At 46.9% G+C, this 26,979-nt stretch overlaps 1 protein-coding gene across 3 annotated transcripts in view; it reads right to left on the reverse strand.

Annotated features, from left to right (window-relative positions):
- The window catches only part of DCAF8 (DDB1 and CUL4 associated factor 8), a 50,747-nt gene that overhangs the window by 9,017 nt on the left and 14,751 nt on the right, over positions 1 to 26,979 (reverse strand). For all 3 annotated transcript variants that reach the window (XM_074981411.1, XM_074981410.1, XM_074981412.1), the window contains 9 exons: positions 16,527 to 16,597; positions 14,328 to 15,001; positions 13,033 to 13,173; positions 11,108 to 11,202; positions 9,302 to 9,412; positions 6,350 to 6,422; positions 5,366 to 5,423; positions 4,687 to 4,794; positions 4,063 to 4,193 (listed from right to left, as the gene is read on the reverse strand). In XM_074981411.1, coding sequence (XP_074837512.1) covers positions 4,063 to 4,193; positions 4,687 to 4,794; positions 5,366 to 5,423; positions 6,350 to 6,422; positions 9,302 to 9,412; positions 11,108 to 11,202; positions 13,033 to 13,173; positions 14,328 to 15,001; positions 16,527 to 16,575 — 1,440 coding nt within the window. In that variant the 5' untranslated portion in view covers positions 16,576 to 16,597. The remainder of the gene's footprint in view (positions 1 to 4,062; positions 4,194 to 4,686; positions 4,795 to 5,365; positions 5,424 to 6,349; positions 6,423 to 9,301; positions 9,413 to 11,107; positions 11,203 to 13,032; positions 13,174 to 14,327; positions 15,002 to 16,526; positions 16,598 to 26,979) is intronic.

Genomic DNA, 26,979 nt, shown 5'->3' on the forward strand with positions numbered 1-26,979 from the left:
GACAAAAAGAGAACGTTCAGGACTACGCCCTCGTGTTTGCAAGCCTTTAGCTGCTGTACTGGCCAGTGAGTAACCAACCATGGGCCTCTTACGTCACCGCAGAGTCGCCCACTAACACCACGACCAATGATGCTGTTGCTTTTATCCTCATGACTCCAGCACATAGCCAGGAAAAGCCATGAAGTACACCGAGGAAGGCTGGTATTAGTCAGAAGGAAATGAATAGGCAGCAACTGGGAATTCGCAGCTACCAAGAGCAGCCTGATCTCTCACTTGCTCTCCCATCACCCAGCAATTCACAGGCCAACCTTTCACTTTCCCACCCAGTGCCATCAGCATTGCAGCAAATAGCTCAGAGCTCCTGGCAGGAGCAGATTAAGGCTTAACGAGGACAGACACATGAAAAGTCACAGGAGCTCCTGCCCACAGTCGTGTCGGTTTTGTTGTATTCTGCAGGGGCTCATCAGGGACCCCTGCTGTTAGAGAGCAACATGGTGTTGCTAGAGGCGTTCTGGAAAAGAATTTCAGCATCCTGTTCAAAATACAGAACCAACAGATTCAGTCATGTTCTGCTTGCTCCAACGTCTATGACCAAGCCCTAAAGAAAGCTGACGAATGGAAAGGGACCTGGAGGGACCCTCTTCTGAGGCAAACTTCACTGCCTACACTGGCCCTTGTTGCCACTGCTGTACAAGTACCACAACCAACTCACTCCCCGCACACACAATACAGCAATCTAGACTTAAGTCCGCAGTGGGAACCCAGGGTTCCTTAACCATCAGCAGAAGGTGCATCATGCTCGCAGCATCTCAAATGGAAGCAATGCAGCACTGGCACCCCTGCCAGGAATAAGCCTGGATTGACTCCCCACCCCTCCACCCCCAGGGAACGTGGCACAAGGCAGCAGTGCATTGAGACCCAAAGGCTGCCCTCAGCCCCGAGTCCCTGACTGCTGAGACCCAGTCCTACTCAGCTCTGAGTCACAGCAAAATCATGCTAATAAACTTTCACTGCGAGCTGGGACTCAGTGACAGAGCCCGACAGGGCACAATTTTTATCTGCAGTCACAGCCATTTGCTAGGCACAGGGAACAGGAACTTGTTCATAGCTGCTGCTGCCTTACTCATTGACACCACTGTTTGTGATTGTACGGCCAGAGAGAGAATATTCCTCGCCAGTGGTGATGTACCAATGCTCCTCTGAACCATTTTGCTCTGGAAATTCCATGTTTTCTTGAGTGACTCCTAGTGACCCAGGGTAAAACCACAGGATACATAATAAAGTAGCGCTAAATGCAGCTCTACTCTACTGCCTCTGAAACACACTGACAGATTAGTTACATGGGCATCTGGCAGACCTCAGCAAGTCGTTTAGTGGGTATTAATTGGATGGAGCTAGAAATTTACGGAGGCTCATGCCTCTGGCTGGAGGCAACGCCTGGTAGGTCTAAGTGATTACTAGCAGATAAGCAACTTTTAAATACTTCTGATTTTTCTCCATTGACGCAGTTGCATGCCACACCACTTGGCTACACGAACAAGTCAGTTTCTCTACCCAGGCCTCATGCACTAGCCCGGCACAGCTGTGTTTGGGTTGCCAACACCAACGAGATAGCTTCAGTACATCTCTCAAGACAGGAAGCTTGTGTGGAAATAAAGCTCACAGCATTTCGTTTCTCAGGTTGAGGTAAGGTGATCTAGGGAGTATCAGATGTTAAACTGATAAGAACAGATATTAGCTTGGCAGAGAACATTTATGCCTCCGCAGTGAACGGACAGAGACCAGGTTTTCACCACTCGGGGGCAGAAGACCATGCACATCAGGAGGCCAAATATGAGTAAACAATAGGCCAAGGGACACGTGCCCAATGGACCAGGAGTCAGAAGACCTAGGTTTTATTTCCAGCTCTCCGACTTGCTACGTGAAATTGGTTAAGTCACTTTTTCTCTGGACACTAGTTTCCCTGTTTGTAAAATGGGGAGAATGATACTTCAGCTATTTTTTGAAGTACTTTGAGATCCACAGAGGGAAAGGGTCAAGTGATGAAAACCTTGACCCTGTATGTGTGCGCAGGGCGGGTGGGTGGGGTTTAACAAATACATTATTCTAAGAGTCAACGTTCTAGACCATGCAGCAGGATCTATCCCACACAGCCAAAACTGCCCCTGCCCCGAGAACAGCTTGAGGCCAGCTTTCAATTCTTTCATCTGCCAGTCCTTAGAGAAAGAAGGAGCACAAAACAGGACCAAAAAGACTTTAAACCACCCTCTCTTCCAGTGATTTACAAGCTTCAGATGATTTCTGGACACTGCCACCATGACCAACTCAAGAGTACCTGGGTTTTGCCTTTATCAGGAGCACAAAGAGGAGGGGCCTTTTCCCTGTCTAGCTGCTGTTGTGACACAATGCAATCAATGTCAGTGCAGAAGTGGTACTGATGGACGCTTGGACAGCTTCTGTCAGATGCTACGCATGACATGGCTGCGGGAGTAGGGGGAGAAATGCTACTAAGCAAACAGAGGCTCTGAGATGGACAAGAAAAGCAATGATGGGCTTGAAATGGCTTCCACATGAAGAGATTAAAAGGACTGGGATTCTTCAGCCTGGAAAAGAGATGACGGAGCAGGGAGGAGATGGTTGAAGGCTAAAAAGTTGTGAATAGTATGGGGAAAAAGCGAATAAGGAAGTGACATTTTACACCCCCACCCAACACAACCACTGGGGGGGGCACACAATTACATTAGACAGCCGGTTTAAAGCAGTGGAAGTATTTCATGTAACACACAATCAAGCTGTGGAACTTGCTGCCAGAGGATGTCGTGAAGTCCAAGACTACAATGAGGTTCAAAAATAATCACTCAAGTTAATGGAGGTTAGGTCCACCAACAGCTATAAGCCAAGGTGGTCCGGGATGCAACCCCCTGTTCTGAGCGTTCCTGGCCTCAGGCTGCCAGTGCTGGGAGCAGATGACAGGGGACTGCCTGTTCTCTTCATACCCTCTGAGGCACTCAGCACTGGCCTCTGCTGGAAGACAGGATACTGGGATAGACGGACCATTGGTCTGACCTGGTTTGGCCAGTCTTATGCTCAGGGTTAAAAAACTGCATTTATTGATCAAATTGGCATTTCTACAAAGATCTCAAAAGTGCCTCACAGAAGTTGACAAATACCCAACTGTAGACTCAGGGGAGGGCCTTGTAAGTCAGCAGCAGAACGAGTGTACAGCCCCACTTTGTCAAACCGGGTTGTATTCACTTGGTTATGTTGTGTGTGAGTCTTACCGTCCCAAACTAGCACTAGGTGTACTTGAGTGCGCCTGGGGTTGCACCACGGCTTAGATGGTGATGGGAGTTGGGCATGTGATTTCCACAGAGGCCCTCAGAGCACATGAGGTCCCCAGGTGCCTGCACGTAACAACGGCCCGCGCTAACTGCGACCTATGCCCCAGGAGAGAGAGACAGAGAACCAGGTGACATCTTTTGCCTGGGAAAGAAGAGAAAAGGCCAGAGAAAGAGCAAAGGGCTTGACTGGGGCCAGGCAGCTGAAGTGAGTCTTGGCTGGCTTGGGGGAAGGTCACAGCCCTGGTGCAGGGCTCCCTACCCCTCAAGACAGACTTCACTGGACGTTCCTGTTTCCTGTGCTCATATGCTCTTGTGCTCCTGTTAACTTCTGAATGCAAAGCTGGGGTGCAGGGCCCTTTGGCTTCCCCAAGAGCCCTGCCCATGCAAAGTCACCGCATGGAGTACATGGTGCAGACGTGGATGCTGAATGCCCCGAGGTCAGACCCAGGTAGGTAGAAGCTGCGTAAGCATCTCACCCTGGGACCAGTGAGCTCAGAGAGAGGAAATGCTGCCCCAGAGTCCTGACTTGCCTCTCAGACTAGTTCCAGAGCATCACCCCCATGACTGCTACCCAGATCTCCCAATTCCCATCCTGCCCTCGCCACAGACTGGAATCCGTGACTCATCGCCAAACCTGCGTCTAACGCAGCGGGAGCCCAAAGCTTTTCAGACGGGAGATTTCAGAGTGCGGAGTCTGGCGCACACAAATGAGGGCACTCACCACTCCTCCTTTATCGCCCTCCATGAACTGCACAATCTGACAGGATGACTTCTCCCACAGGAAGATGTGTCCGCAGTCACTGCCACTCACCACAAACTCGCTCTTCGGGCCATAGAAATTAACACCCTTCACTGAAAGGAGAGCGATGTCAAGTGGAGAGCTCAAGGACAGCACCGAAGTCCATGGAGCTCTCCCCGCGAGATGTGTTTGCTTTGTGCCTGGTAAACGGCAAGTTTCCAAGGTTACCAGCCTGGATCTGTCCATCCTCCACCCCTCCCTTCTCCCACCGGCTCGCTCTGTAAAACTCAAGAGGTGATTCTTAGCGCCTGAATTCGGTACTTGCGAAACAAGGACTAAGGAGGAGGCAATAACAGGCACTGATTATTTCTTCCCCATGCAGCTCTGCCGCTGCCCCTCGGCCCAAATCCACAATATCCCCAGATCCTCAGAGCAGACGTTGCAGAGTCAGCGAGCACAAAAGAGCTAAAACTGAAAAGCCTCAGATGTATAATGGCATAAGCATCCCTGCCAATTTAAAGGCCAAGAAATTTGCACGGGCTCGTTAGTGAACGGTACTGGGGAGGCAGGAGGCAGTTAATGAACAAGTTAATGGCTTGTTCTTACCAGTGGCATTATTGCGATGCCCCTTGTACCTCTTGATGTACTCTGCCCCATCACTGTGGGAGGAGTTGAAGAGATAGATGTCTTCATCATTGTAGCTGGCCAAGAGGTCTGCCACAGAACAAGAGACATTCATAGAGGGTCATTAGAATCGGCAGACTGATGCTAATGTGTTAGACAGTCTCTTCCCTGAAACCATGGGGGGGCGGGGTAAGCTATGCAGCAGCTTGCACTGGCACAGCTCCCAGGAGCCACCCACAGTAGGCTCCACCTGATCTCAAGAGCCAGGACTAAACTGGGGTGCGAGTATAATGTTTCATGCTTGCATTGGGTCGCAGCGCCTTGGAAAGAAGGTGGGCTGGTGTCCTTCCCAACTCACCTGCGCACAGACCCTGGATCCCTTAACCCTAGTGCACACGCACTGCCCCTCGTGTAACAGATGGCAGTGGCAGCGCCGTCCTGCCCTTGGGCTATGGCTCTCCCCTCCCAAGACTTGTTTTTAGTCTCCTCTACAACAGCTCAAACAGCTGCATGCAAGCAGAGAGTCCCAACTCTGGGAAGCCTTCAACTCCTGGACAGGATCTCTGCACTGCTCAGCACCTCAGTGAGCAGGAACAGGACCCCACACAAACAGAAGGAGGTGACAACAGGGTTGGCCCTAAAGACACAGGGCTTTACACACCTGATCCGTCGTGGCTGTACACAAGACAGGTGATGTTAGCTTTGGATTCGCTGTTTACCTAAAAGAGGAGGGGACAGACCAGACAGCTCGAGTCAGAATTCCTTTGTTACAAGCCTCCCAAGTGCTAATTCACTGATGCCATTACGCCCATCATGCTGTATTATGGTGATGCCGGACAGCCCCCGGTTGTGTTCCACAACAAGCTTCAAAATGGAGCTGGTTTGTCTCCAAAACAGGGCAGCCCATTGGGGTAACGTTTCACACGGTGTTGGAACACTCGAAGGGCAAGATGGGCCATTTGGTTTGTTGGGTTTGGCACCACAACTTTTAGCTAGGAAGTCTTTGCAGTTGGGCTCTGGGTGTAATTTTTCCGTGGCAGTCCCACTTTCCTACACCCCAGTACAGCAAATCTGGATGACACTTAACTCTAGGAAGTGTTGAGATTTAGGGACCCGCTCCTGCTCCTGTACACATCTGCATACTGAGTGCACAGACCTCATTGGTTGGACTGGGAATAGGAGAGCTTGAGGGACAAGAGTTGGGCACACGATACCATCTCCACCCGAGCTGTTTTCCTGTCGACTGTCTCCTACAAGACTGGTTCATGCACAGCTAGTGGAGAATATTTTCTCCGGCAGCAGCTGCATTTCTACCCACGACAGAGGTGCACACCCCATCCAAGCCCAACCCCCAACAGGCAGAACCTAGGAAACCTCCACGTACCAGCCACTTTGCTGTGGGGGAGTAGCTACGCACCACCCCAAACTGGGCAAGCCCACAAGAACAAGGGAACAAGTTAAACACCCAACAGTACGTACCATCTACTGACCCAGCCATACACATGCACTTTCCCATATCACACCTGCAGTGCATCTGGTGTATGGGACACTGCAGGCCATGCTGGTTGAGGAACAGCCCTCTCCAACCCTCATCCCGGTAAGCTTGGGGAAGGAATTCCAATACATCATGAAAGCAGCTTCCTACCAGGTGGTGAGGGCAGAATTTCTTAAGCACGCCATTGTTTTCATTTTCATCTATTTTCCGCTGATCATAAATCCTAGATGAAGACAGAAAGCTGTTAAGATTAATGCCATATTCAGACACCAGTAAAGCTGTTGAACGAATTAAGTGCTTTTCTGCAACTGAGTGCCCTACAGCTTTTAACTATGCAGATTAGATGTATCTAAGTCACTTCACCTGTGGTTAAATGCACCACCTCTGAGCTGGAGTGTGGCAGCTGTTTAAGAATGCAAATCACCTGACATTAGGGGAACCTAGATAAAAGGCAAGTATTAGAACAGGGATTTGGCATCTGCAAGTGGAGTCATGTGATCTTTAACAACAGTAAGAGGTTGAGGCCCCAGATCTGAATCTCATCCAACAAAATCCAACACCTGCAGCTGACTGTCTCCTTACATCATGCGGGAGCAGTTTTATTTGTACTTACTACACACCAGTTTTAGCTGAGCAGCAGACAGGGAAAGAATGAAGGGAGAAAAGAAGCTAGGGAGAAAATAAGTCTTCAGCTGAGATTTGATGTGACTCAGAGACACCATGTGGCAAGAGAATATTGTTCCAGCCAGCAGGCGCTACGAAGGGAAAAGGCTCTAGGAGGTGGCTAGTGCTAACTGAGGGGGTAAAGGGAGCTCAACAGTTAAAATCCTCAGATTGTAGAGTAGGCCTGAGGCAACAGGAGTGGGGAGCCTGTGAAGGACGGAAGAGGCTGTGCATAATTGTGGAACAAGGTTTACAAATCAAAACCGCTACAAATAAGTTAACCACCACAAAATCCCCAGGGCCAGCTGGCACTGCGCAAGAGTTCTGAAGGAATGCATATGTAAATGCATAACTGCTAACTGTGGAACATAACCCGTCATTTAAATCAGCCTCTGTACCCGATAACTGGAGGAGAGCTAATGTCATGCTGGGTTTCTCTCTCTTTTTTTTTTTTTTTTTTTTTTTTAAAAAAAAGCTCCAGAGATGATCCTGGTAATTGCAGGCTGGTAAGCCTAACTTCAGTGCCAGGCAAACTGGTTGAAACTACAGTGAAAACAGAATCAGACACATAGATGAATGTGATTTGTTGGGTGGAAGATTCAACATCTTTTGTAAAAGGAAATCATGCCTCAATGATCTCTTAGAACTCTTGGAGAGGTCAACAAACTTGAAAAAGGATAAACCAGCAGACAGGACGTATTTGTATTTTCAGAAAGCCTTTGACAAGGTCTCTTGCCAAACACTAAAACAAAATAAGCAGTCACTGGGTAAGCAAGAAGGTCCTCTCACGGATCAGCAATTAGTGAAAAGATACGAAACAAAATGGTAGTGGAGAATGAGTACAGTCCCCGAAGGATCTGTACGGAACCAATACAGTTCAAGACATTCTTAAATAATGTGGCAAAAGGGATAGACAGGGAGGTGGCAAAGTTTGCATTTGATATTAGTGAAGACAGCTAAGTCCAGAGCACACTGCCAAGAGTTATAAAAGAATCTCACAAAACTAGCTGCCTGGACAACAAAATGGCATATTAAATTCAACTTTGTATGTAAAGCTGGAATTATACTTTCTAATGTGCATTGCTTTTATTTACAAAGAGATGGGACCTAAATTAGCTGCTGCCATTGAAGAGCTTGGAGTCATTGTACATCGTTCTCTGAAAACATCTGCTCAATGTTTAGCAGCACACAAAGTTAGGAGCAGTACGAAAGAAGGAGACAAGACAAAGAATATCATAATGCCACTATACAAATCCATTTTACACCCACACCTTGAATATTCTGTGTCAGTCTAATCACCTCATCTCAAAAAAGGTACATTAGAATAGGAAAAGTATAGAGAAGGGCAACAAATATTATTACAGGTATGGATTTGCTGCCACACAACAGGAGATAAAAAGAAGAGGGGTCTCTAAAACCATGAATGATGTGGAGAAAGTGAACAAGTAGTGTTTTAACTAGAGCTCACACAAGGAAATTAAAAGGATTTAAACAAACAAAAGCAAGTATTTCTTCACATAATGCACAGTCAAACTGGAGAACTGGTTGCTAAGGGATGAGGTGAAGGCCAAAAGGTATAACTAGGTTCGAAAAAGAAACAATCAGGTAAGGTCATGGGAAGAATGCATCAAGAACTATTAGCCAAGATGGTTAAGGAGGCAACCCCATGCTCAAAGTGTCCCAGTACCTCTGAATCTAGAAGCTGGGCATGAACAAGAAGATGGTTCACTCAATAAAATGACCTGCTTTGTTGATGTCAGAAGATGAGATACTGAACTAAACAGACTACCGGTCTGACCCACTGTGGCCATTCTGACGCTCTTAGGGTGAGGCTGCAGGTAAGCAGGCAGCTCCAAGAGTGACATGGAAGTGAATGGGAGTTCTAAGTTGAGGTGGGTTGCTTTAAGCTCTTGCGTAGCTAAAGCTCTCATAATAGGCAGGAACTAGTGTTTAAACCCAGAAGAGTCAAAATATTTAAGTGTAAGAACATAGGAATTGCCAGATCAAAGCACAGTGATCCTCCCAGTCCAGCACCTTGTCAGACAGGCAATAAAAGACCCTTCCAAGGAGCGCTCCAGAAGACGACTGATAGAAGAGAAACCTGTCATGGCAGCTTCCCACCCATCAGAAGAGGTTGGTTTACAGCCCATGCAGGTGGATTTATACCCCTAGATGATACAACTGCAGATGCCACCATCCACAGAGAAGTCTAATCCCTTTCTGACCTCCACAGATCCTCCGTGTCCTGAGTGACACCCTGCAAAAGAAGGGATGGCCAGGAAGCACTACATAGCATTTAAAGTCCAGGGAACGGAAGTAATCATAGGAGTCTTCAGAGCTGCTTTACTTTCTCCAGGGCATCAATCAGACTGCAATGTTCTAATCCCCAGTATGGAGCAATGACTTTGCCTCTTTCACATCTTCTGGAGACAGACCTACCTGACAAACTGATCCCTGCCTCCCACAGCAAACTGGTGCGTATTTGCAGGATTCACATAAATGGTGTAGAGACCCACTTTCTTTTCTTTCTCCTTCGTCACAACCAGTTTCCTTTAAGAGAGGGAAAAAAAGATCCACGTGTTAACGCAAAAAAGAGTGTCCAGATGAGAACTGCGTGCATGACTCGCTGATCTCTTAGCAGATTTACTCACTTTAAGAGGGGAACAAACAAAAGCATTTCTGGTTTCAAACTGAAGAAAGCACACAATTCTATGATTCTATAGAACAGTTTCTAGTCAAACAGGGGAGTGAAATCATTTTCTGGCTTTTTCCTTCCAGCAGAATTTAGTAGAAGGGATCCGAAGTGTTTTGCTTTTTGTATCAAAATCTGGTGTTTCTGTACAATTGATACCAACATACTGAGAGCTAAAGGGCACCAGACTTTACCCAAAAGCAGAGACACTTACGCTAAGGTTATTCTAGCCAGAAAAATAAGTTGACCCATACCTTTAAAAGAGGCTACACTCAAAATAATTTAGGCCAATTATTAAGGTTTCATAAACGTTAGTAAACACAGACATGTTTTCATGATACATACAATGCAAATCTTTCTCTCGAGTGTTAAAACAGCAGCACAGAGCTATTTCAGGAAAAAAAAGCAAACTTGACAAGCTCCAGCATCACTGACCACCCAGCTTTATTTTAGGCTTTAAAGGTTAAAGACATAAGATTCCTGTTTTAAAATGATGCCCTTTTAATCTTTACCTTGGCTACGAAGCCGATTATTTTAAAATCGTAGGCAATCAAGATGTGACCTATACAAACTAAGAACATTCTATACAAGATGATGAGCTCAAATGCTGTTGACTTTGAAACCCTTTGCTTCAAAAAAATCAGATCCTCTTCCAAATAAATTTCAGTGCACCAGGAAAGGACTTTGTTTCTAAATTAGAAGTATGCTTTAAAAGCAATCTGCATATTTAGGAAGTTTGTCAAAAATGACAACTCATGTGATACGAGGTTAAAAATCTTACCCACAACCAGCTGCTAGTTAAATGATTTTTCAATAAACAATGAGAATTTAGCAAAAGAGAATCAGACTACAGGCTTCAAGTGCAGGACAGATTAATCATCACACAGACCCTTCACTAAAACAGACCACGTATCTATCTTGCACCTGTCAAAGCCTCTCATTACATGATCACAATGTTTTCTTCAAGATATACCAGACATGCACTTGTTTAGGTCTGCATGTAATTCAGACATGGACGGAGTCCCCACTACAGATTCCTGCAGAAGCTCACACTGCAGTACATGATAAAGGGAGGAACTCTGTGGAGGATGGAAGGTAATTCAGTGTCAGGGTCCAAATCAGCTGACAAATGCAGAAGTGGACAGACAGCCAACTTCATTTCATGTAAGTCAAACATCTGCCTGATGGCTCAAACGGCTCATGTAAAAGCTGTATATCCCAGCCATGAACACACACCTTGAGCCCTCCAGTGCAAAAGGGGAGACTGACTTAGTCACCAAAGGATTCTCTACAGCAGAGCAAACGGTGTGCTTAGCCAACTTGATTGCTGTCAAGTAAGCCTGTCTCTGGGTCAGACAGATAACACCCTTGCACTACAGACAGCTAGCAAGACACAAAGGCCAATTTAAAATGATCCTCTGCATATTTCACCTAAACAGCATTCTGGCATACCACAGAACAATGACCTCAAGAACCATTAGGAGCTTAGAAACCTCATCAATTTACCAGGATCTCATAGCAATCAACAGCAAACGTCAAGGAAAGATACTTACGAAGCAGGGCGGTCTTGTCTCAGGTCAATGGTAAAGACCACAGCATCTTCGCCAGCTGATAAGAAAGTGCATGGAGAGTCCGGCTCTAGGGCCAGCTGGAAGAGAAATGCTTTGGGATTGATTCCCTTTTTAGCCAACAAGAGGGACAAGACTCCTTCCCCTAGCATATCACCACCCTCCCTTCCACCTGTGATCATAAAACACTCCCCCAACTCTACACTGGGGGAGAAAAACCAATGTAAGGCATGCAACTCCAGCTGCGTGAGTTGCCCTATGTCAACCTGTGCCATCCGCACAGTGGGAGGTCGATGGGAGTAACTGTCGACTTCCCTTACACCTCGTGACTGCACGAAACCAGAAGAGGGCGACGTCTGATTTTTAACATCAGTGGGAGTAGAACAAGCACAGCTGCCTTTAGACTGATGAGGGAAAAAAAGGGCTCTGAGGTACAACCCCTGCTTCAAGGAAAGCAGACTTAGCCACGGGGGCCCATTTTACTCTGTGTTCTAGAGCTCAGCAGAGGGAAAGTTTAAGCGGGTAACCACAGCTTTGCCATCTGTAAGGACAGAGGTCTGTTTGCTGGGGTGAGACATGCTGGTTAGGTTTAGGCCTAGCACACTTGGCTACCACAGTGATCAATGCATGCCCTTAATTGCCTGCCAGACAAAGGCATAGTCCCTGTGCTGAAGAATGTGCAGCCTAAGATTAGGTCTCAGAGGCTTGCTCCTCCATGAGCAGCTGTTCAAATATAATCAGCACTTTAACCCTGCAGATGAAAGTACTTCTTTAAGAGCCACTGAAGTCTACCCTAGGTCAACATTTCCACACACCGCCCAGCGGAAGGACACAGTGGTAAATGTACAGGTGCCTAGTGGCTATGTTAGAAACCAAGCAGGTTGCAGCCCATTCTGCCTTCAGTGCAGATGAAATGCATGTAAGAAGCAGCCCCTACCTAGATGGAGACAGCATGCTGGGACAGGTAGTTTTCATGGCCCACAGACCATGCTACAAATAAGCACCGTGTGCAGCACTTTGGCATTCTCTCCTCCCCGGCATTCTGCTCCAACCCCTCCTCCTCCAAAATCAGACATGTTCCTGCTACAGAAACCACAAAAACAGGTGGTGTAGCAACAAGCCTCATGAAATCCAGGAGAGAAAACTGTTACTGGGAAGCATCTGGCAAGGAAGGAGACCAATACAAAGGCAGAACTCTATAATTAGGATTGCAAAGCGCTTCTGAAAGGCTCCACAGGGGATCAGTTGCTGGGTGGAACAACTATAGACTAAATTCGTTGTCGATAAACATATGGTAATGCAAACTGAAAGGCTACAGAATGACCTGTACTGCCTGCATTTATTCTGAGCTCATAAAGCTGGAGTCACAGCAAGCACCAGGGACTTGTCGCGCACCGTGCAAAGCAATCAAGAGAAAGATGTTACTGTTGCACTCAGAAGAGGCCTGAGCAGGTGAAAATTAACTGCAACCCTCTGCATAGTGTGCTCCATAGAGAGTCCAGAAGGAAATCCTCAGGGCCCAATGTTTTCAGAGCAAAGCGCTAGACAACGAGGCAGTCCAAATCTTACCACCTCTGAAGTGCAATGAGAGACCAGTCTCCCTGCGCAGATGTTCCCAGAATGCACAGGCCAGTTTCCCCAGAGACACGCCACTGAGTTTAAGGAACACACCAGTTTTGGAGAAAACTATGCACGAAGAGAGCAGCGGAAGGCACAGGCCTTTCAAATCAAGCCTTAGCATTAGACAGATGTTTATATACACTGAAAATACGAGGGGATAGGGAAAGGGACCGACCAGCATCACGCAGGTATAAGCGATTCCTTTCATCGCCAAGGGCAGCCTGTCCACTCACTCTATTTATACCAACACCCTGGCACCAGACAGAAGCAGCAGCAGCGAGTCTGCTCACCTTATGCGAGGCTCCCTTGTGCTGTGCCACGCGCTTGGTGTTTCTGCAGCACTGGGTAGCAGAGAGTTCCGCTACCCGGACCTGGCCATCCCGAGCGCACATGGCTAGAGTTGAGTCGCCGCTGTTGGGAAGGAATTTAGCCTGGAGGAGAGCAAGAGGAGAGGCTGGGTTCCAGCAGACCTGGGAACAACTGTCCGTCCGTCCCCGTCCCCATTCCCGTCCCCGTCCTTCCCGCCCCCCCGCCAGCCTAGAGGTTGGAATTCTCCTCTGTGGAGCCCTTGCCCACCCTCCACCCTAAACACAGCAGCAGGACCTGTGTCCCGAGCATGCAGGCAAAACCCAGAGAGTCCCAAATTGCAGTGCCGGCTCCAATGGCAATTCACTAACTCTCTCTGGGGTTCAGCGTCTCTGCGGGCAATGACTGGAGGAGGCTGGCTTGGCACAGTACAGTACTTAGAACAGGGTTTGAACAATTCACCAGCAATACCCTTGCAGCTAGAGAATGCCTGGCACAGTGCAGTGTCAATGCCCTGGCTGAGAAGCCCAGCATTAACTCCATCTTCAGTAGATCTGGAGCAGTGGAACTGCTGGGATGCCCACAGGTTTGCCCTGGACTCTTTCCTATGAGCACCTGGTGAGCAGGTGGGTTAAAGCATGAAGCTCCTTCCAGCACCAGCTGCTAGAAAACCAGAGCCCACTGCTCTGTGCTATTGCAGCGCCTCCTGCCCTTGTGGCCCTTCCCAGCCCCTGCTGTTTGGGGTAGCTCGAAATGGACCCAGCTGAGGTGCTACTGGCGGGCTTAGGGAGACAACCCCACGGTGGTTTGCCTTTGTGAGGCTCTTCACAGCTCTGCAGGCTGGAGACACCACGACAGCTCAGTTCCTGCAGCAGGGCCCCGCACTGGCTCTCACTTGCCAGGGAAAGCTTCTGACTTATCAGAAGCTTTCAAAAGCACACAACGTATCTAATGCAGCCTCCAGCAGCTACACCCTTCAGCAACAGGCAGGGGTGTAAGACGGCTTGTACCAGGGAAGTTTAGTATTATCCCCAGTTAACCTCCCGGGGAAGATGAGGTGCAGCAATCTGTGTGGAGTCTTTCAGCAAGTCAGGGGCAGAGGTGGAAAAGGATGCTGGAGTCCTGGCAACAACACATGTGCTCTCAGAGAGCACCATTTCAACACATTCGGTTACTGTCACCCTTTTGCAACCACAGCAAAGGGCTGAGATTTCTGCCTCGGTCTGAGCAAAGTAGGGGGATGTACTTACAGAACCTCCCACCCCGGGCGCCCTCTCACCTGGAAGACATTGCTCTTGTGGCCGCTCTCAAACTCCAGCACTGGCTGTCTCCTGACCCAGTCCCAAACCACCACCTTAAGGTCATCACTGCCGCTGGCCAGCCATGTGCCACGCTGGTTAAAGTGCAAGGTATTGACACAGCCGCCGTGCCCCTCTAGGCCGTGCTGGAGGTGGAAACGTTGCACAAAGACCCTGGCCCCACAGGCCTCGTAGACAAAGCGCGAGCTGGAGCCCAGCTCTCTCTCCCGGAGGGCACGCACTGCCTGCCAGCGGGGCCGAGGAAGAGCCGTTGTCTCCGAGGCCACCCAGTCCTCCAGTGCTTGCTCATCTTCCGAGGAGTCTTGATCACGGTTGGCAAGTTTGCGCTGGGCACGTCGCCGAGATCGTTGCTCCTCCTCCTCCTCCTCCTCCTCCTCATCTGAGTGAGACTGGTCAAGGACCCGGTTTTCCTCATTGATCGAGTAGTGGCCTGTGTCATCCATACTGTCCGAGTCCTTTTCCTCTCCTGAGCTCTCCGTGTCCATGTCCCGGCTCTCTGTGCTGGTGCGGTTGAGCCCTACATCATCCCCTGTGAGGCTCAGGCTGAGGTCAGAAGCTTCCACTTCTATGCCTGAAGAGGTCTCTCGCCCCTCTTCTATGCCAGACATTTCTTCAGGGCTGCTGGATAAACTCCCTGCAAAGTACAAACAGTGTGGTTGGTTCTAGGATAAACAACATCACAGCACCAAAGGATTCCCAGCACCTACAAACCACTGCTGAAATGCAGCCAGTTCCAGGGTGGAGGACAGCACCACAAAAGAGGGAGGAAATTCTGGACAAATCCCTCCTCTTATGAAGGATGGTCAGCGCATACATACAGTAGCCAAGATGTGAAGTTAACGTCTGGGTCCACAGACTCAGACCCAGGACACTGCATGGAATGCCATCTAGCTCCCTGAACGGCTCAGCCTTCGAAGCTATGGTTCTATTCTCAGAAGTCTCCATTTCACAGCTGATGCATACAACACTGGGACATTCCTACTGGGTAACTAACTCAAGAACAAGCCTTTGGGCAGTTGTTTTGCTCCCATTTATTACATTTTTAATTGCAGATACATTCAGGGATCACCATGTCTCTCCCATTACTTTGGCCTTCCCCACTCAAGTCTCATGCTCACCCTGGCTTCCATTGTCTATTCCCGTCTCCCCTTGGGGCACACAATCAACCCCCTTCCCCTGCAACAAACAAGCTCAGGATTCTGAAGGCTCCATTTATTTAGCAACGAAAAGTCTGCCCTCCTTGCAATATCTTGCACAAGGGCTTTAACCAAATTCTACTCCCATGTACAGAGTCTAGGCAGGTGTAGAACGTTACCTGACATTTGACTCAGCTAGCTAGGCTTTGCCACACTTCAGGGGGTTCTCTACTACATTAGGCAACAATCCTGCTTATACATACACTTCCTCTCCTTTGACAAAGGCTATCTGAAGGCCAGTTCTGCTTTTTAAGGGTTTCTCTGCTGATCCTCCTCCACCTGAAGATGATCCATCCATCCTCTGATTAAGAGAGATTTGGAAGGAGGAGACAACAGTGGGGCAAACCATTAGTGGCTCTCCAGAAGTCAATGGAAGTTGTGTCATTGACTTCAGTGGAACCAGGAATTAGTCCAGAGATCCTACCACTGCAATTTTGGTGGGGAAGAAAATATGGATATACAGATGCCCCATGTTGCAAGACGCTTACATAGCACATTTGGTTCCTCCACATCACTTTAATTGGCTTTCAGAGAGCTAAGTGAATAACTCACAGGGTGGGCGATTTTGTTTGCAAATGTAGCCTCTTCTGCTGCCCCTAAACAGATTTCCGTTCTTCTGAGTATGCATTAACCAAGCTTTTCAGTAACTATTTTGTGCAAACACATTCCTGCCAACGAAGTTCTGGTGAGTACTCAAATCACATTATGGAGCACTTCAGTGAGGAATCTGTTTGGCCACAGTGTTCATTTTGTTCAGTACAATGCATTTTCATGCCACATCCAATATTTGCTCTGAACAAGAATTGACACTAAAAGCTCTTTATTTGAGTAAGTGTTCACAACTGGCAAATTCAGAGTTTTGTGAACATGGGCAGAGAAATCACTAAATGATCCCAAATTTCTTGTTGTTCACAGAGTGCTAGTCCGAAGCGCAGACAATTCAAAGGAGGGTTTTAGCCTTACCATTGGCTATATCGGTTTTTCCATCGGTGTTACACCCCTTATCCGACATCTTGTTTTCTTGTGGGTTCACCCTGAACACAAGAGATTAAAAAACGAGAGTTGGCAACAGCAAAATGAGAGATGCCCTCTGAGAGCACTTCATAAAGGCCATAGCTTTGTACTACAGACTTGGTCTAGTACAAGTGCACCTTGTAGGGGGGAAAAAAAACTGCAATGGCTTGACCCAGTGGACTGAGAAAACAGTACCCATTTCTCAAACAGGGAAGAACCACCTGTTTATTACAGGACACGCATTAGCCAAGGCAATACAGTCTAACATTTCCTCTAAGGCTCCTAGAGTTAGATTAGAAGAGATTAAAATACCCCCTGTATTAGTTTTAACTACATTGGGATGTGTGTATGTACTGAGGATAGCCATATTTCCTCAGTAAATGCCTCCAAATTTCCTAGCACCTTTTACCTCAGAGGATCCCAAACTTGTGTCCAGGATAATACTTCGCTGGCCACTTGCAGGATCGAGGGTAACTCTGCATTACTAAAAACTGCAGCATTGGACAGTTTGCTGTTGCCAGAGAGCAGTTAGGAAATGTAATGCAATCACTCAAGGTCACATTTGGCCAAGGAATTGGGGCTCCCAGAGAAACTCTGGCATTCCTGTTAATAGTCACAAATGGCTAGAAGATCAGATTTCTCTCTGCTCCGACACAGTGGTACATGGACCATCAGTGGACCCCCCTTTATATCATGTTGGGGTACTGATTCTGAAGACCCCTTATTACTAGATGACAAGTATTCCTTGCATGTCTCCCACCCAAACAACCACCCTGTTTAGTGCACTAGGTCAGTGAAAAATCCACCATAGTGCAGTTACGGCTATCACCACTGCAGTCCAAAATTAACCTAAAGCAGAACTTCCACAAGGTTCGTTCTCAAGTTCTTCCCCTCTGTCCCCATCTAACCATCAAGATCTGTATACTCCTCCAGCTGCATTTTCCCATGAAGACTGCCTTGACCCAACAGGGAAGAGAAGGTCCCGGACCCAATGCATCTGCACAATTTCTTGAAGCTTTCCACTGTATTTCCCTATGTAAACCCTCCCTAGTCTGTCTTGGGCCCATGAATCTCCTTACATTTTATCCCATCATGAGGCAAGCTCTTTCCATCCAACTCCTGATCCCCAGCTACAGTCAAAGACATGACGAGTTACTGAGGTTAGCTCTACGACAGCTGCTGCATAATACCCATCCATCACTGAAAAGACCGGTTTCACACACCCAGACTACAAAATTAAGCATGTTAGTTGTGAAATACAGCTGAGAATAGGGCGGCTTTGAGGTGCAGTAAGGGCTGACAACCACAGACTGTAGGATTAAGAGCTATTCAAGAAGCTTTTTTTTTCCTTTTCCTTGTATCAGATTTCCACACACAAAGGTCCACCCAAACCTCTTACACAGTCTGAGTCCACAGTAGGTAGTGGAGGGTCAGGAGATTCCCATCAGATGCCCCAAAGCCCTGGAATTTACCCCCACACACAAACGGGTCTAGAGTTTAAGGCTTGACCTGCAGGGTTCATTTATGCTCCCATGCTTTCCCTAGAGCACAGGGGAACTCCAGTGCATTGGCAGCTTAGTTGTGAGGCTGGAAGTACCCGCACGCTTGCTGCCATTATTCAATTAACTGGGTAGCTTTTTCATTTTATATGGGCATATGATAAATCCAGAACAGAATAGAAATAGTGCTCTAGAGTTTCCAGCTCAATCCATTCTAGCGGCATTGTGGAACAAACCTTTAATCACCCACAGTGATATTGCATGAGAGCTCATGCCAGCAATAGCTACTTTAGCTTCCTTAATGAACTCATCATAGTTCACTGGGGCACCCCTTGAAAAGCTCAATACGGTACCAGAATCTTATCTTGCCACGTATTCTATTGGATTCCTCTTCCCACTCAAGCATTCCTGCCCCTGGTCCCAAATGTTTTAGTGTTAATTCCATGAGGGAAAAATGGTTTTTATTCATTACTTAAAAAACTAGTTTAACACCTTGAGTTTTTCCTGTGGTGGAGAAATTTCAGTTTGCAAACTGCTAGAGGCAGGGCAGCTATTCAATATTGATCTTTCCTTCAAACCTTTGTGAGTAAAAGCTGCTTTTATGCATTCACTTCAAAAGCTGACTGTATCATACTGTTCTGCACCACAGGGATTGCCCCCTCCTACTGGATTTTAGTGACAGTTTTTAATAGCATGGATTCTCTTACTTTCTGTAGTATTTGGAAAAGGCACTTCACTATTGGCCACTTTCAAGGCTGTTAACAGAGCCTGAAATTAAGGAAGCTCTGTGCGCTTTACTACTTTACACTGTGCATCAGGATCAAGGATGTCTGAACATGGCACCAGCTCGTAGTTTCACCATACTGTGGGAATCCCAACAGTTAGCCAGCAGCTCAGATATAGTGTTCTCGCTGCAAAAGCCTGGCATGATTTGCTCGGTTTACATGTTTCCCCCACCTCCCAACCTCCAACAACAAACCAACCTTGATCACAAGTCCAACGAAAGTCAGAAGCGACAGACATGACCATGGTGGATCACAATCAGGCTATTTATTTATGTCTGGAGAATTCTTTACTTCCTTCTCATTTTAAACTGTTAGACTACGGTTACACTACAGCGCTTTGCCGACAGAAACCCCTGTCGGAAGAGATTTCCCCGGGTAAAACTTCTGACGACAGAGTGCGGCCAGACACAAAAGCCAACTGGGAGAACGCTCTGATCTGTCAAAGCAGCCGGGCTGCCCTCTTGACAAAACAGGCACCTGGAAGCACATGACAGGGCTGCCCATTGGGCTGCATGCCCTGTCTGTCGAGGGAAGGCCTCCTGGAGCATCCACACAGCTTTTCTGCTCACACAATCTGTCAACAGCAGCGTTATGCCTCTTGGCCGAGAGGCAGAACGGTGGCGGTGAAAGCACTGAGTTTGGTGGACAAACGGTTAACAAAAGCATTTTGCATGTGGACAGTCCACCAGTTTTGTTGGCAAAACTTGCTAGTGGATCCGTAGCCTTAATGTGAAAGTTCTACGCTTTTTGCTTGAGTTCTCTCTTAGAATAATGTCAGATTTTACACTTAAACGTGCTTCTGTGAAGAAATAAACAAGTCATGAACCTCAACATCTATACCGTGAGAATAAGACAAACCCAAATACAATTAACCAATATTCTATTTATAGCTAACACCATCTTCTGATGCAGGGGTGTGCAAAGTGAGGGGCTGGCCCCTTTGGAAGGGCAGCACGATTGGCTGCTGGGTCTCAGGCTCATCCCTCATTAAAAACAATAAGTGTCAACATTTTTAATTTATTTTTTTATATCCTGATTGATACACATTTATTTTCTTGCACATACCAAAAAAGTTTTGTTTTTTTTTAAAATATGAACATAACCAACATTTCCACTGGTTTGGATTACATTAGACAAGTTGGGGGGTGTTGCTAATTGCATGGAAGAAAAGTGGGGCCCCATGGAAAAGGTTTGTACACCTCTGTTGAAATCAGTCTTGGGCCCTTGAGTCACTTAGTTGATTAGGAAAATTAGAAGGTGGAACGCTCCTATTTTTGAAAAATTTGGCCTGGCTGAATATTTTCCACAAGACATTTTGTTGAAGTCCGAACAGATTTTTCATTATTAACAGTGAGGCAATTTTGGTTTGAAGTCACAGATACATCATTTAAGAGAAGATTAATAAAAATACCGTTTTAGCTCCTGATGTTACAAAACAGTTGCGTACGTACTTAATTTCCAGCACATGATCGATGCCAACAGAACTAACTGTGAGAATAAGTTTAGCAGCTATGCAAATGACTGCAGGATCAAGGCCTTAGTTTGTAACTTGGCTCATTATAATCTAAAATTGCAATCTGATTTAAAACCAATGAGATGGCCTTAAAACAGGATTTCAATGGCTTTGATTTGAAGTGGTCCTACCCGATTACTGCCACCTGCTGGCAGCTCTGTGGCCCACATAAAGCTAGTGGTATGGATCTTTCCACATTATCAGTTGACATTGCTTTGCAGTCCCAGCAAAAGAGGCAAAGATTAGGGAAAACCAAATTCCTAATGTCACACCTCTAGGTCAGTGCCTAACACAGCGAGAGAGTTGGGTCAGGGCAGCCTGCACTGAAATAAAAACACAGAACAGTTTCCATAAAAATCTTTCACCTACTTGAATTTCACTAGATTCCTTTAGGACCTTCTACTTCAGCCTTACAACGGCACAAAAACAAATTGTACCAAATATTGGGCCTAATCTATGTGACAGCATCTTCTAGATGTCACCGATACAGTACAGCACAGTAAATTCTTCCCTGGTTTATGACCCTCTGCAGTCACGGTGGATTTGAAGTTTGACACTTTGAAGTTGCTGCGGCAGAGAATTAGCCTAATGAAGTGCTGTGTATTCACTGCAGCACTTCATTAGTAATCTCCCATCGCCCTGATTAATATGCCGCCTTCGAAGTTGGGGACAAGTGTAGACCCAGCCCACAGAAATTAAGTTAACGGCTCTAGTCTGTCCAGCCGAACTACTAGCTCTTACTTCTTGAAAGTTCTGGGCTTCCAATTTCTGTTTCTCAGCAGGCTAAAAGTTAATATGTGAAAAGACAGACAAACTGCATAGGATTGTTTGTGTTCTGTGCTTGGGGGTAGTGGACTGTAGCCAAGCACAGCAGAGGAAATAGTTAAAACACGGAGACAATATACAGAAAAGGATGGAGGTAGCATAGAAAGGAAGAGCAGAGTGGACTACAAAGACGTCGTGCAGCGCACAAACAGCAAAAACGGGAAATCCTGTGGCACCTTATAGACTAACAGATTTTTTGGAACATGAGCTTTTGTGGGCAAAAAGTGGATCTTGGACCGGAAAGAACCACCTAAACTTTGTAAAATGAGCTGTCGTGAGCTAAGACCCACTTTTTGCCCACAAAAGCTCATGCTCCAAAAAAATCTGTTAGTCTATAAGGTGCCACAGGACTCCCCATTTTTGCAAAATCATTAATCATTTTACAAAGTTTAGGTTGTTCTTTCCAGTCCACTTTCCTTCTTTGTATAGGCAGCTTCCACCCAAAAGAGGGGCAAGAAACTCACACTTAAAACTGCTACTGTCAGGGCAAGCATATGACAACTCCTTTTAATCCAACTACATTACAGAGACACGTGGTGTCTCTTATTGTAACATTCCGGATATGTGGTACATACAAGGATTACATTCAACCACCAGAACACTCTTAGATGGAAGGTTTTCTTCTGGGAGGAGGGAAGTGGGACTATAAACTGATAACTGTCAATTATCCTCCTTGAGAGCTGAGCAGATTGAAACTATTAACTGGCTTTCATCTTCGATTCCACTTGATGAATGCGCCTATGGACCCTGCAGCTAAAGTTACTTCACAGTCAGCAGATGTACGAATCTGGAAGATCAGATACATCATGACACAGAAATACGTAGGTCTGGGCTCAGCTGCTATGGAGCAAGCTTTGCCCTCCTCCCCAAACTACCTACTCAAAAATCAGCCATTAACACACTTTCATCAAGGCATATAAAAGAAATTCACTTCAAGCGGAAAGGTAGTTATTACTGGGTAATCAATCTGACTCCCTCACCCACCGACCACAGACGATTATAATTAGTTCTGCAAAAATTCTATTTATTTTTTAAAATATTCCAGGAGTTTCGCATTATTTTGTTTCAGCCACACGAGGGGGAAAAAGAACCATCCAGGACTCAGTCGTGCGACACTTCAATCATTGCAAACTAGCACAGAGGGTCACAGCACAGCTCAGGTTTGGGAAGAAGATGGAGAGGCAGGTGAGCCAAATGGGGTGGGGGCTGGGAGGTTCTGCAACGCAGTGGGCCAGGTCCCATTGTCTGCTGCGGCGAGGCAGGCCCAGCCTTGAGGGGAAAGAGCGGCAGGAGCAGCTGCTGTGAGGTGCTTTGTATTTCGTATCTGCTCTAGCTATAAATCTAGTTAAGAAATAAAGAAGCAAAATTGAAAAACAAACACTCAGCTGCCCTCTTGCTTCTCCACCTCCTGCTTCCTCTGGCAGTATTAACTCCGCCGCCATAGAGATAACAGATTGTACCAGTTAGCCACCTCTCTTCCATTAGATAGCTGAAGCAGTTCAAACTGAGGGCTCCATATACTCATTTGTATTTAAGGCAGGCTGGATTCTCTCCAACTGCAGAGACTCTGTGTCAGCCTGTCTAAAACTGCCTCTTAGCGATCCGATTCATACACAGTTAAACACAGTTTAACTTGACAATGAGATTACATTGTACTTAGCCTAGGAACTCCTTGGGGCAGGGACTGGGTGTACAGAGCTGAATACACCACTCAATAATAATAAAGGACATTAAACAGTAGCACTCAAAGACCAAACAGAAAAGCAGACTGAGTTTTGCAGAAGAGGGTCGAGCCTGCAATCCATGCGGGGACCAACCAGAGATCCTTTGCCAGTTCCCCTAAATCTCTTCACTAGGGATGTCCTCCTTGGAATCAGTCCCTAGCCTCCACTTGGCCAAACAACCCCTCGGCACCTGGAACCCAGCCACCCATGTTAGGTCTATTTCCTCCTTTAGGCTGCTGTACTAGAAACAAGCTGTTTAAAGCGTGGAGGACTCTGAGGGCTGGTTCAGGACAGTCCCAGTGGAGGGACTATGTCAGCAGTTCACGTTCTCCATCGGTCTGACAAAGCCAGGGCTTGCTTAATGAACTTCTTTGTTTCAGTTTTTGTCACAAAGACTGGTGGAGATTGGACATCGAACATAGTGACTGCCAGAGAAAATAAGGCAGGCTCAGGAAGTTAAAATAGGGAAGGAACAAGTTAAAATTACTTAGACAAGGTTGATGTCTTCAAGTCACCAGGGCCTGATGAAATGCACCCTGGAATACTCAAGGGGCTGACTGAAAAATCTCAGTCATGAGCAATCATCTCTGAAAAGTCAAAGGTGAACAAGATTTCAGAAGATTGGAAAAGATCAAATATAGTAGCCATCTATAAAAACGGAAAGCAGCAGGGTTGTCCTCAACTTGAAGCAAATAATTAACTTGCAAACTTCTAGAAGGTAACAGGATGATCTGTAAAGAACTAATTGTGCCAAAGCAACCCGATAAGTTTTTTTTAGACAGGGTAACAGGGCTTGTGGATAAGGGGGAAGCATTAGATGTGGCACATCCTAACGTTAGTAACACTTTGATACTGCCTCGCACATCCCTACTCATAAATAAATTAGAAAAATTCAACCTAGCTGGAGCTACTATTGGGTGGGTGCATAACTGATTGGAAAACCATTTCCAGAGAGTTATCAATAGTTTATAGTCATCCTTCAAGGACATAATGACTGAGGTCCCACAAAGATCATTTCTAAGTCAATATCTTCATAAGAGATTTAGATAATGGCATAGAAAGTAAAACAAGAAATGGGAGGGGAGGTCCCTAATTTAACTTTTACATTTAGGTGGATTTCTGAGTTCTGCACCAGAATCTGAAGAAGTGGGTCTTTCCCACGAAAGCTCATTACCTAATAAATAATATTTTCCATCGTTAGTTGCTACAGGGCCTGCTGCTGGCTTTGTCTTGCAAAGATACAGACTAACACGCTACCCCTCTGAGGCAGAGAGTCCCCTTAAGTTTGCAGATAGGCTGTGCAGGGTTTCAAGTGCTTTGGAGAACCGGGTTAAAATTCCAAATGATCTTGACAAAGTGGAGAAATAGTCCAAAATAAACAGGAGGAAATTCAATAAGGACAAATGCAAAGTGCTCCACTTCAGAAGGAACTATCAGTTGCACATGTACAAAATGGAAAACGAGTGCCTAGGAAAGAGTACTAGAGAGAGACGTTGGGGGTCATAGTGGACCACAAGCTCAATGTGGGACAACAGTGCAAACACACACCATTCTGGGATGTTTTGCAAAGCAAGACAAGAAATAAATCTTCTGGTCTAGTCCACACTGATTGGGCCTCAGCTGGAGTAGCGTGTCTAATTCTGGACACCACTCTTCAGGAAAGATTTGGACAAACTGAAGGGGGGGAAAAAAAAGTCCAGAGAAGAGCAAAAAAGTGATTGAAGATCCTGAAAATGTGACCTATGGGAGAATGTTGGGGGAAAAAAATGGATTTCTTAAGTCAGGCTAGGAGGAGCCGGAGGGGAGACAGAAGAACAGCTTTCAAGTGTATAAACGAGAGCACACAAGGAGGAAGGTGAAAACTTGTTCTCATTAACCTCTGAGGATAGGACAGGAAGCAATGGACTTAAATTGCAGCAAGTGTGGTCTCGGCTGAACATTAGGAAACTTCCTATCAGGGTGACCAAGCACTGAAATAAACTGTCTAGAGAAGCTGTCATCCTAGGGGATTTTTAAAAGCAGGTTAGAAAACACCTGTCAAGAATGGTCTAGATCAGGTACAATTGTTTCTGATGGGAAGGGAGAGAGAGGGGGTACGCCAAGATTTTGGAAAGCAGTCAGGGGCCACATTTTTCTTCAGAGGGGGTGCAGAGTTTGTGGACAGAGGTTGAGTACAGATGGGAGCTCGGGGCAGGTTGTGGGGTTGGAGAGGGAGTTTGGGTGAAAGAGGGAGTTGTGACCTGGGGCAGAGGATTGGGATGCAGGGCCTGGGAAGTGGGATGGGTGTAGGAGAGTGCAGAGGGTTTGGGTGGTGACCTTGGGCAGGAATCTGGGGGAGTGGGAAGCGCTGGGGTGTCAGGTGCAGGCTCTGGCTAGGAGGCGCTTCCCTAGGCAGCTCCCTGCCAGCAGAACTCCGAGGCAGGCTCCCTGCCTGCAACAGCCCTATGCTGCTTGAAGCAGCCAGTTGCTCCCTCCGTGAGCCTCTGCACTGCATGCTGGAGACCAGGAGGAAGTTGTGTGTGCTGTCCCTGCCCACCCCCAGAACAGGCCAATGGGAGCTGAAAGACTGTGCTGGGGTGGGGCAGCCTAAGTGTGCCAGCGGGGCAAGAAGGATTAAAAGGCTTGGCAAGCCAAATCCAGCCTGTGGCTGCACCTTGCCTACCCTGTCTAGATAATGCTTAGTTTTGCCCTGGATGCAGGTAACTGGACTAAATGATTTCTCAAAGTCCCTTCCAGTCCTATAATTTTGACGTGACAAAAGTGCAAGCAGAGGTCTATCGGGTGAAGGTAGATTTGGGGTGTGATTTCTCCTCCCATCTCCTTCACAGCTACATAGAGGCACATCAAAGAAGCAGCCCAAATCAATGTTCTCATATTTAAAAAGGCCTTTACTCCAAGTCACTTACTCCAAAAAGTAGTTCATTTGCAGGAACATTGATGGTGGAGCCCACACATAAGGATGGCTTTAAAGGATGCCTGAAGATACCATCAGGAGCCTGCTGCTCTTCATGTAACATGCCAGCTTTGTTGCCTGTTACGGGCAGGCAGGCAGCCATTGCATTGGAAAGATTTAGGTCATGGCAGCTACTCGATTTATTTCTCTGGAGTAGAATGTAGTTCATGGAATAAAGTTTGGCTTGACAGACACTGGAGATGGCCAAGTAATCCATAATGGAGCTCTAGAGGCCACCCTGAACAAGTGTCAGACCTTTAGACCCACTTTATTTTAACCCCAGAAGTTTTTACTAACTCATTTTTACACACCCCTGTAAAGCCAAAGATGCCTTAGGCCCATGAGCCCAGCTCCACGGGCATTAATCTTAAAAAAAAAAAAAAAAAAAAAAACCAAGCACGATTCTGCTTTTCATAGCCTCTAAAAAAGGGCTTCTCAGTATGCAATGCAACAATGTTCAGGCCAGCCTGAAAAGAACATAAACCAATGCCTTGCACGGCTGGAAAGACAGAGAAGTGGCCATTAATAGACAACTGCTCATGAAATACAGGAGCAGAGCCAGATTCGAGGTTTAGGTCAGTAGGCACAAGTGAACAGGTGGGTACAACGGGTGAGGGCGTATGATCAATGCAGTTACCGCATTGTTCTTGCTATGGGGCGTAAGTGATTTTATGCCCCCAAGACGTGGTACGAGCTCTACTGTCCCTTCCAGCTGCTCTAATCACAGTTTACTCACTCTGTTGGTTGCACCCAGGCCTCACAGAGCCTCTTCCACTCAAGGCCCCCAAAGTGATTTACAAAAGGCTGTTATCAGTTACACTGTAGCTCCCGCAGGCCCACCCAAGACCACAGTGTCCAGACAGCGGAACTGGGAATAAAAGCCCAGAGTCAGGCCCACCCTGGGTGGGGCAAAGGGAGCAGTTACCCCAGAGCTTGGTTTTTGCAGCAGTGGCAGCCAGAGCTCCAGGCCGCTTTGAAGAGCTGGGGCAGTCACACTCTGCATAGCTGCGGGGAGGGGAAAAAGAGTGGGCTAGCAGCACCTCAGTCGGGGCAGCAGTAAGGGCTAACAGCCTAGACACCAACCCTTCTGCCCTGGCCTCACC

This window comes from Carettochelys insculpta, chromosome 30 (genome assembly GCF_033958435.1).
Source record: "Carettochelys insculpta isolate YL-2023 chromosome 30, ASM3395843v1, whole genome shotgun sequence".
In the NCBI taxonomy this organism is placed as follows: Eukaryota; Metazoa; Chordata; order Testudines; family Carettochelyidae; genus Carettochelys; species Carettochelys insculpta.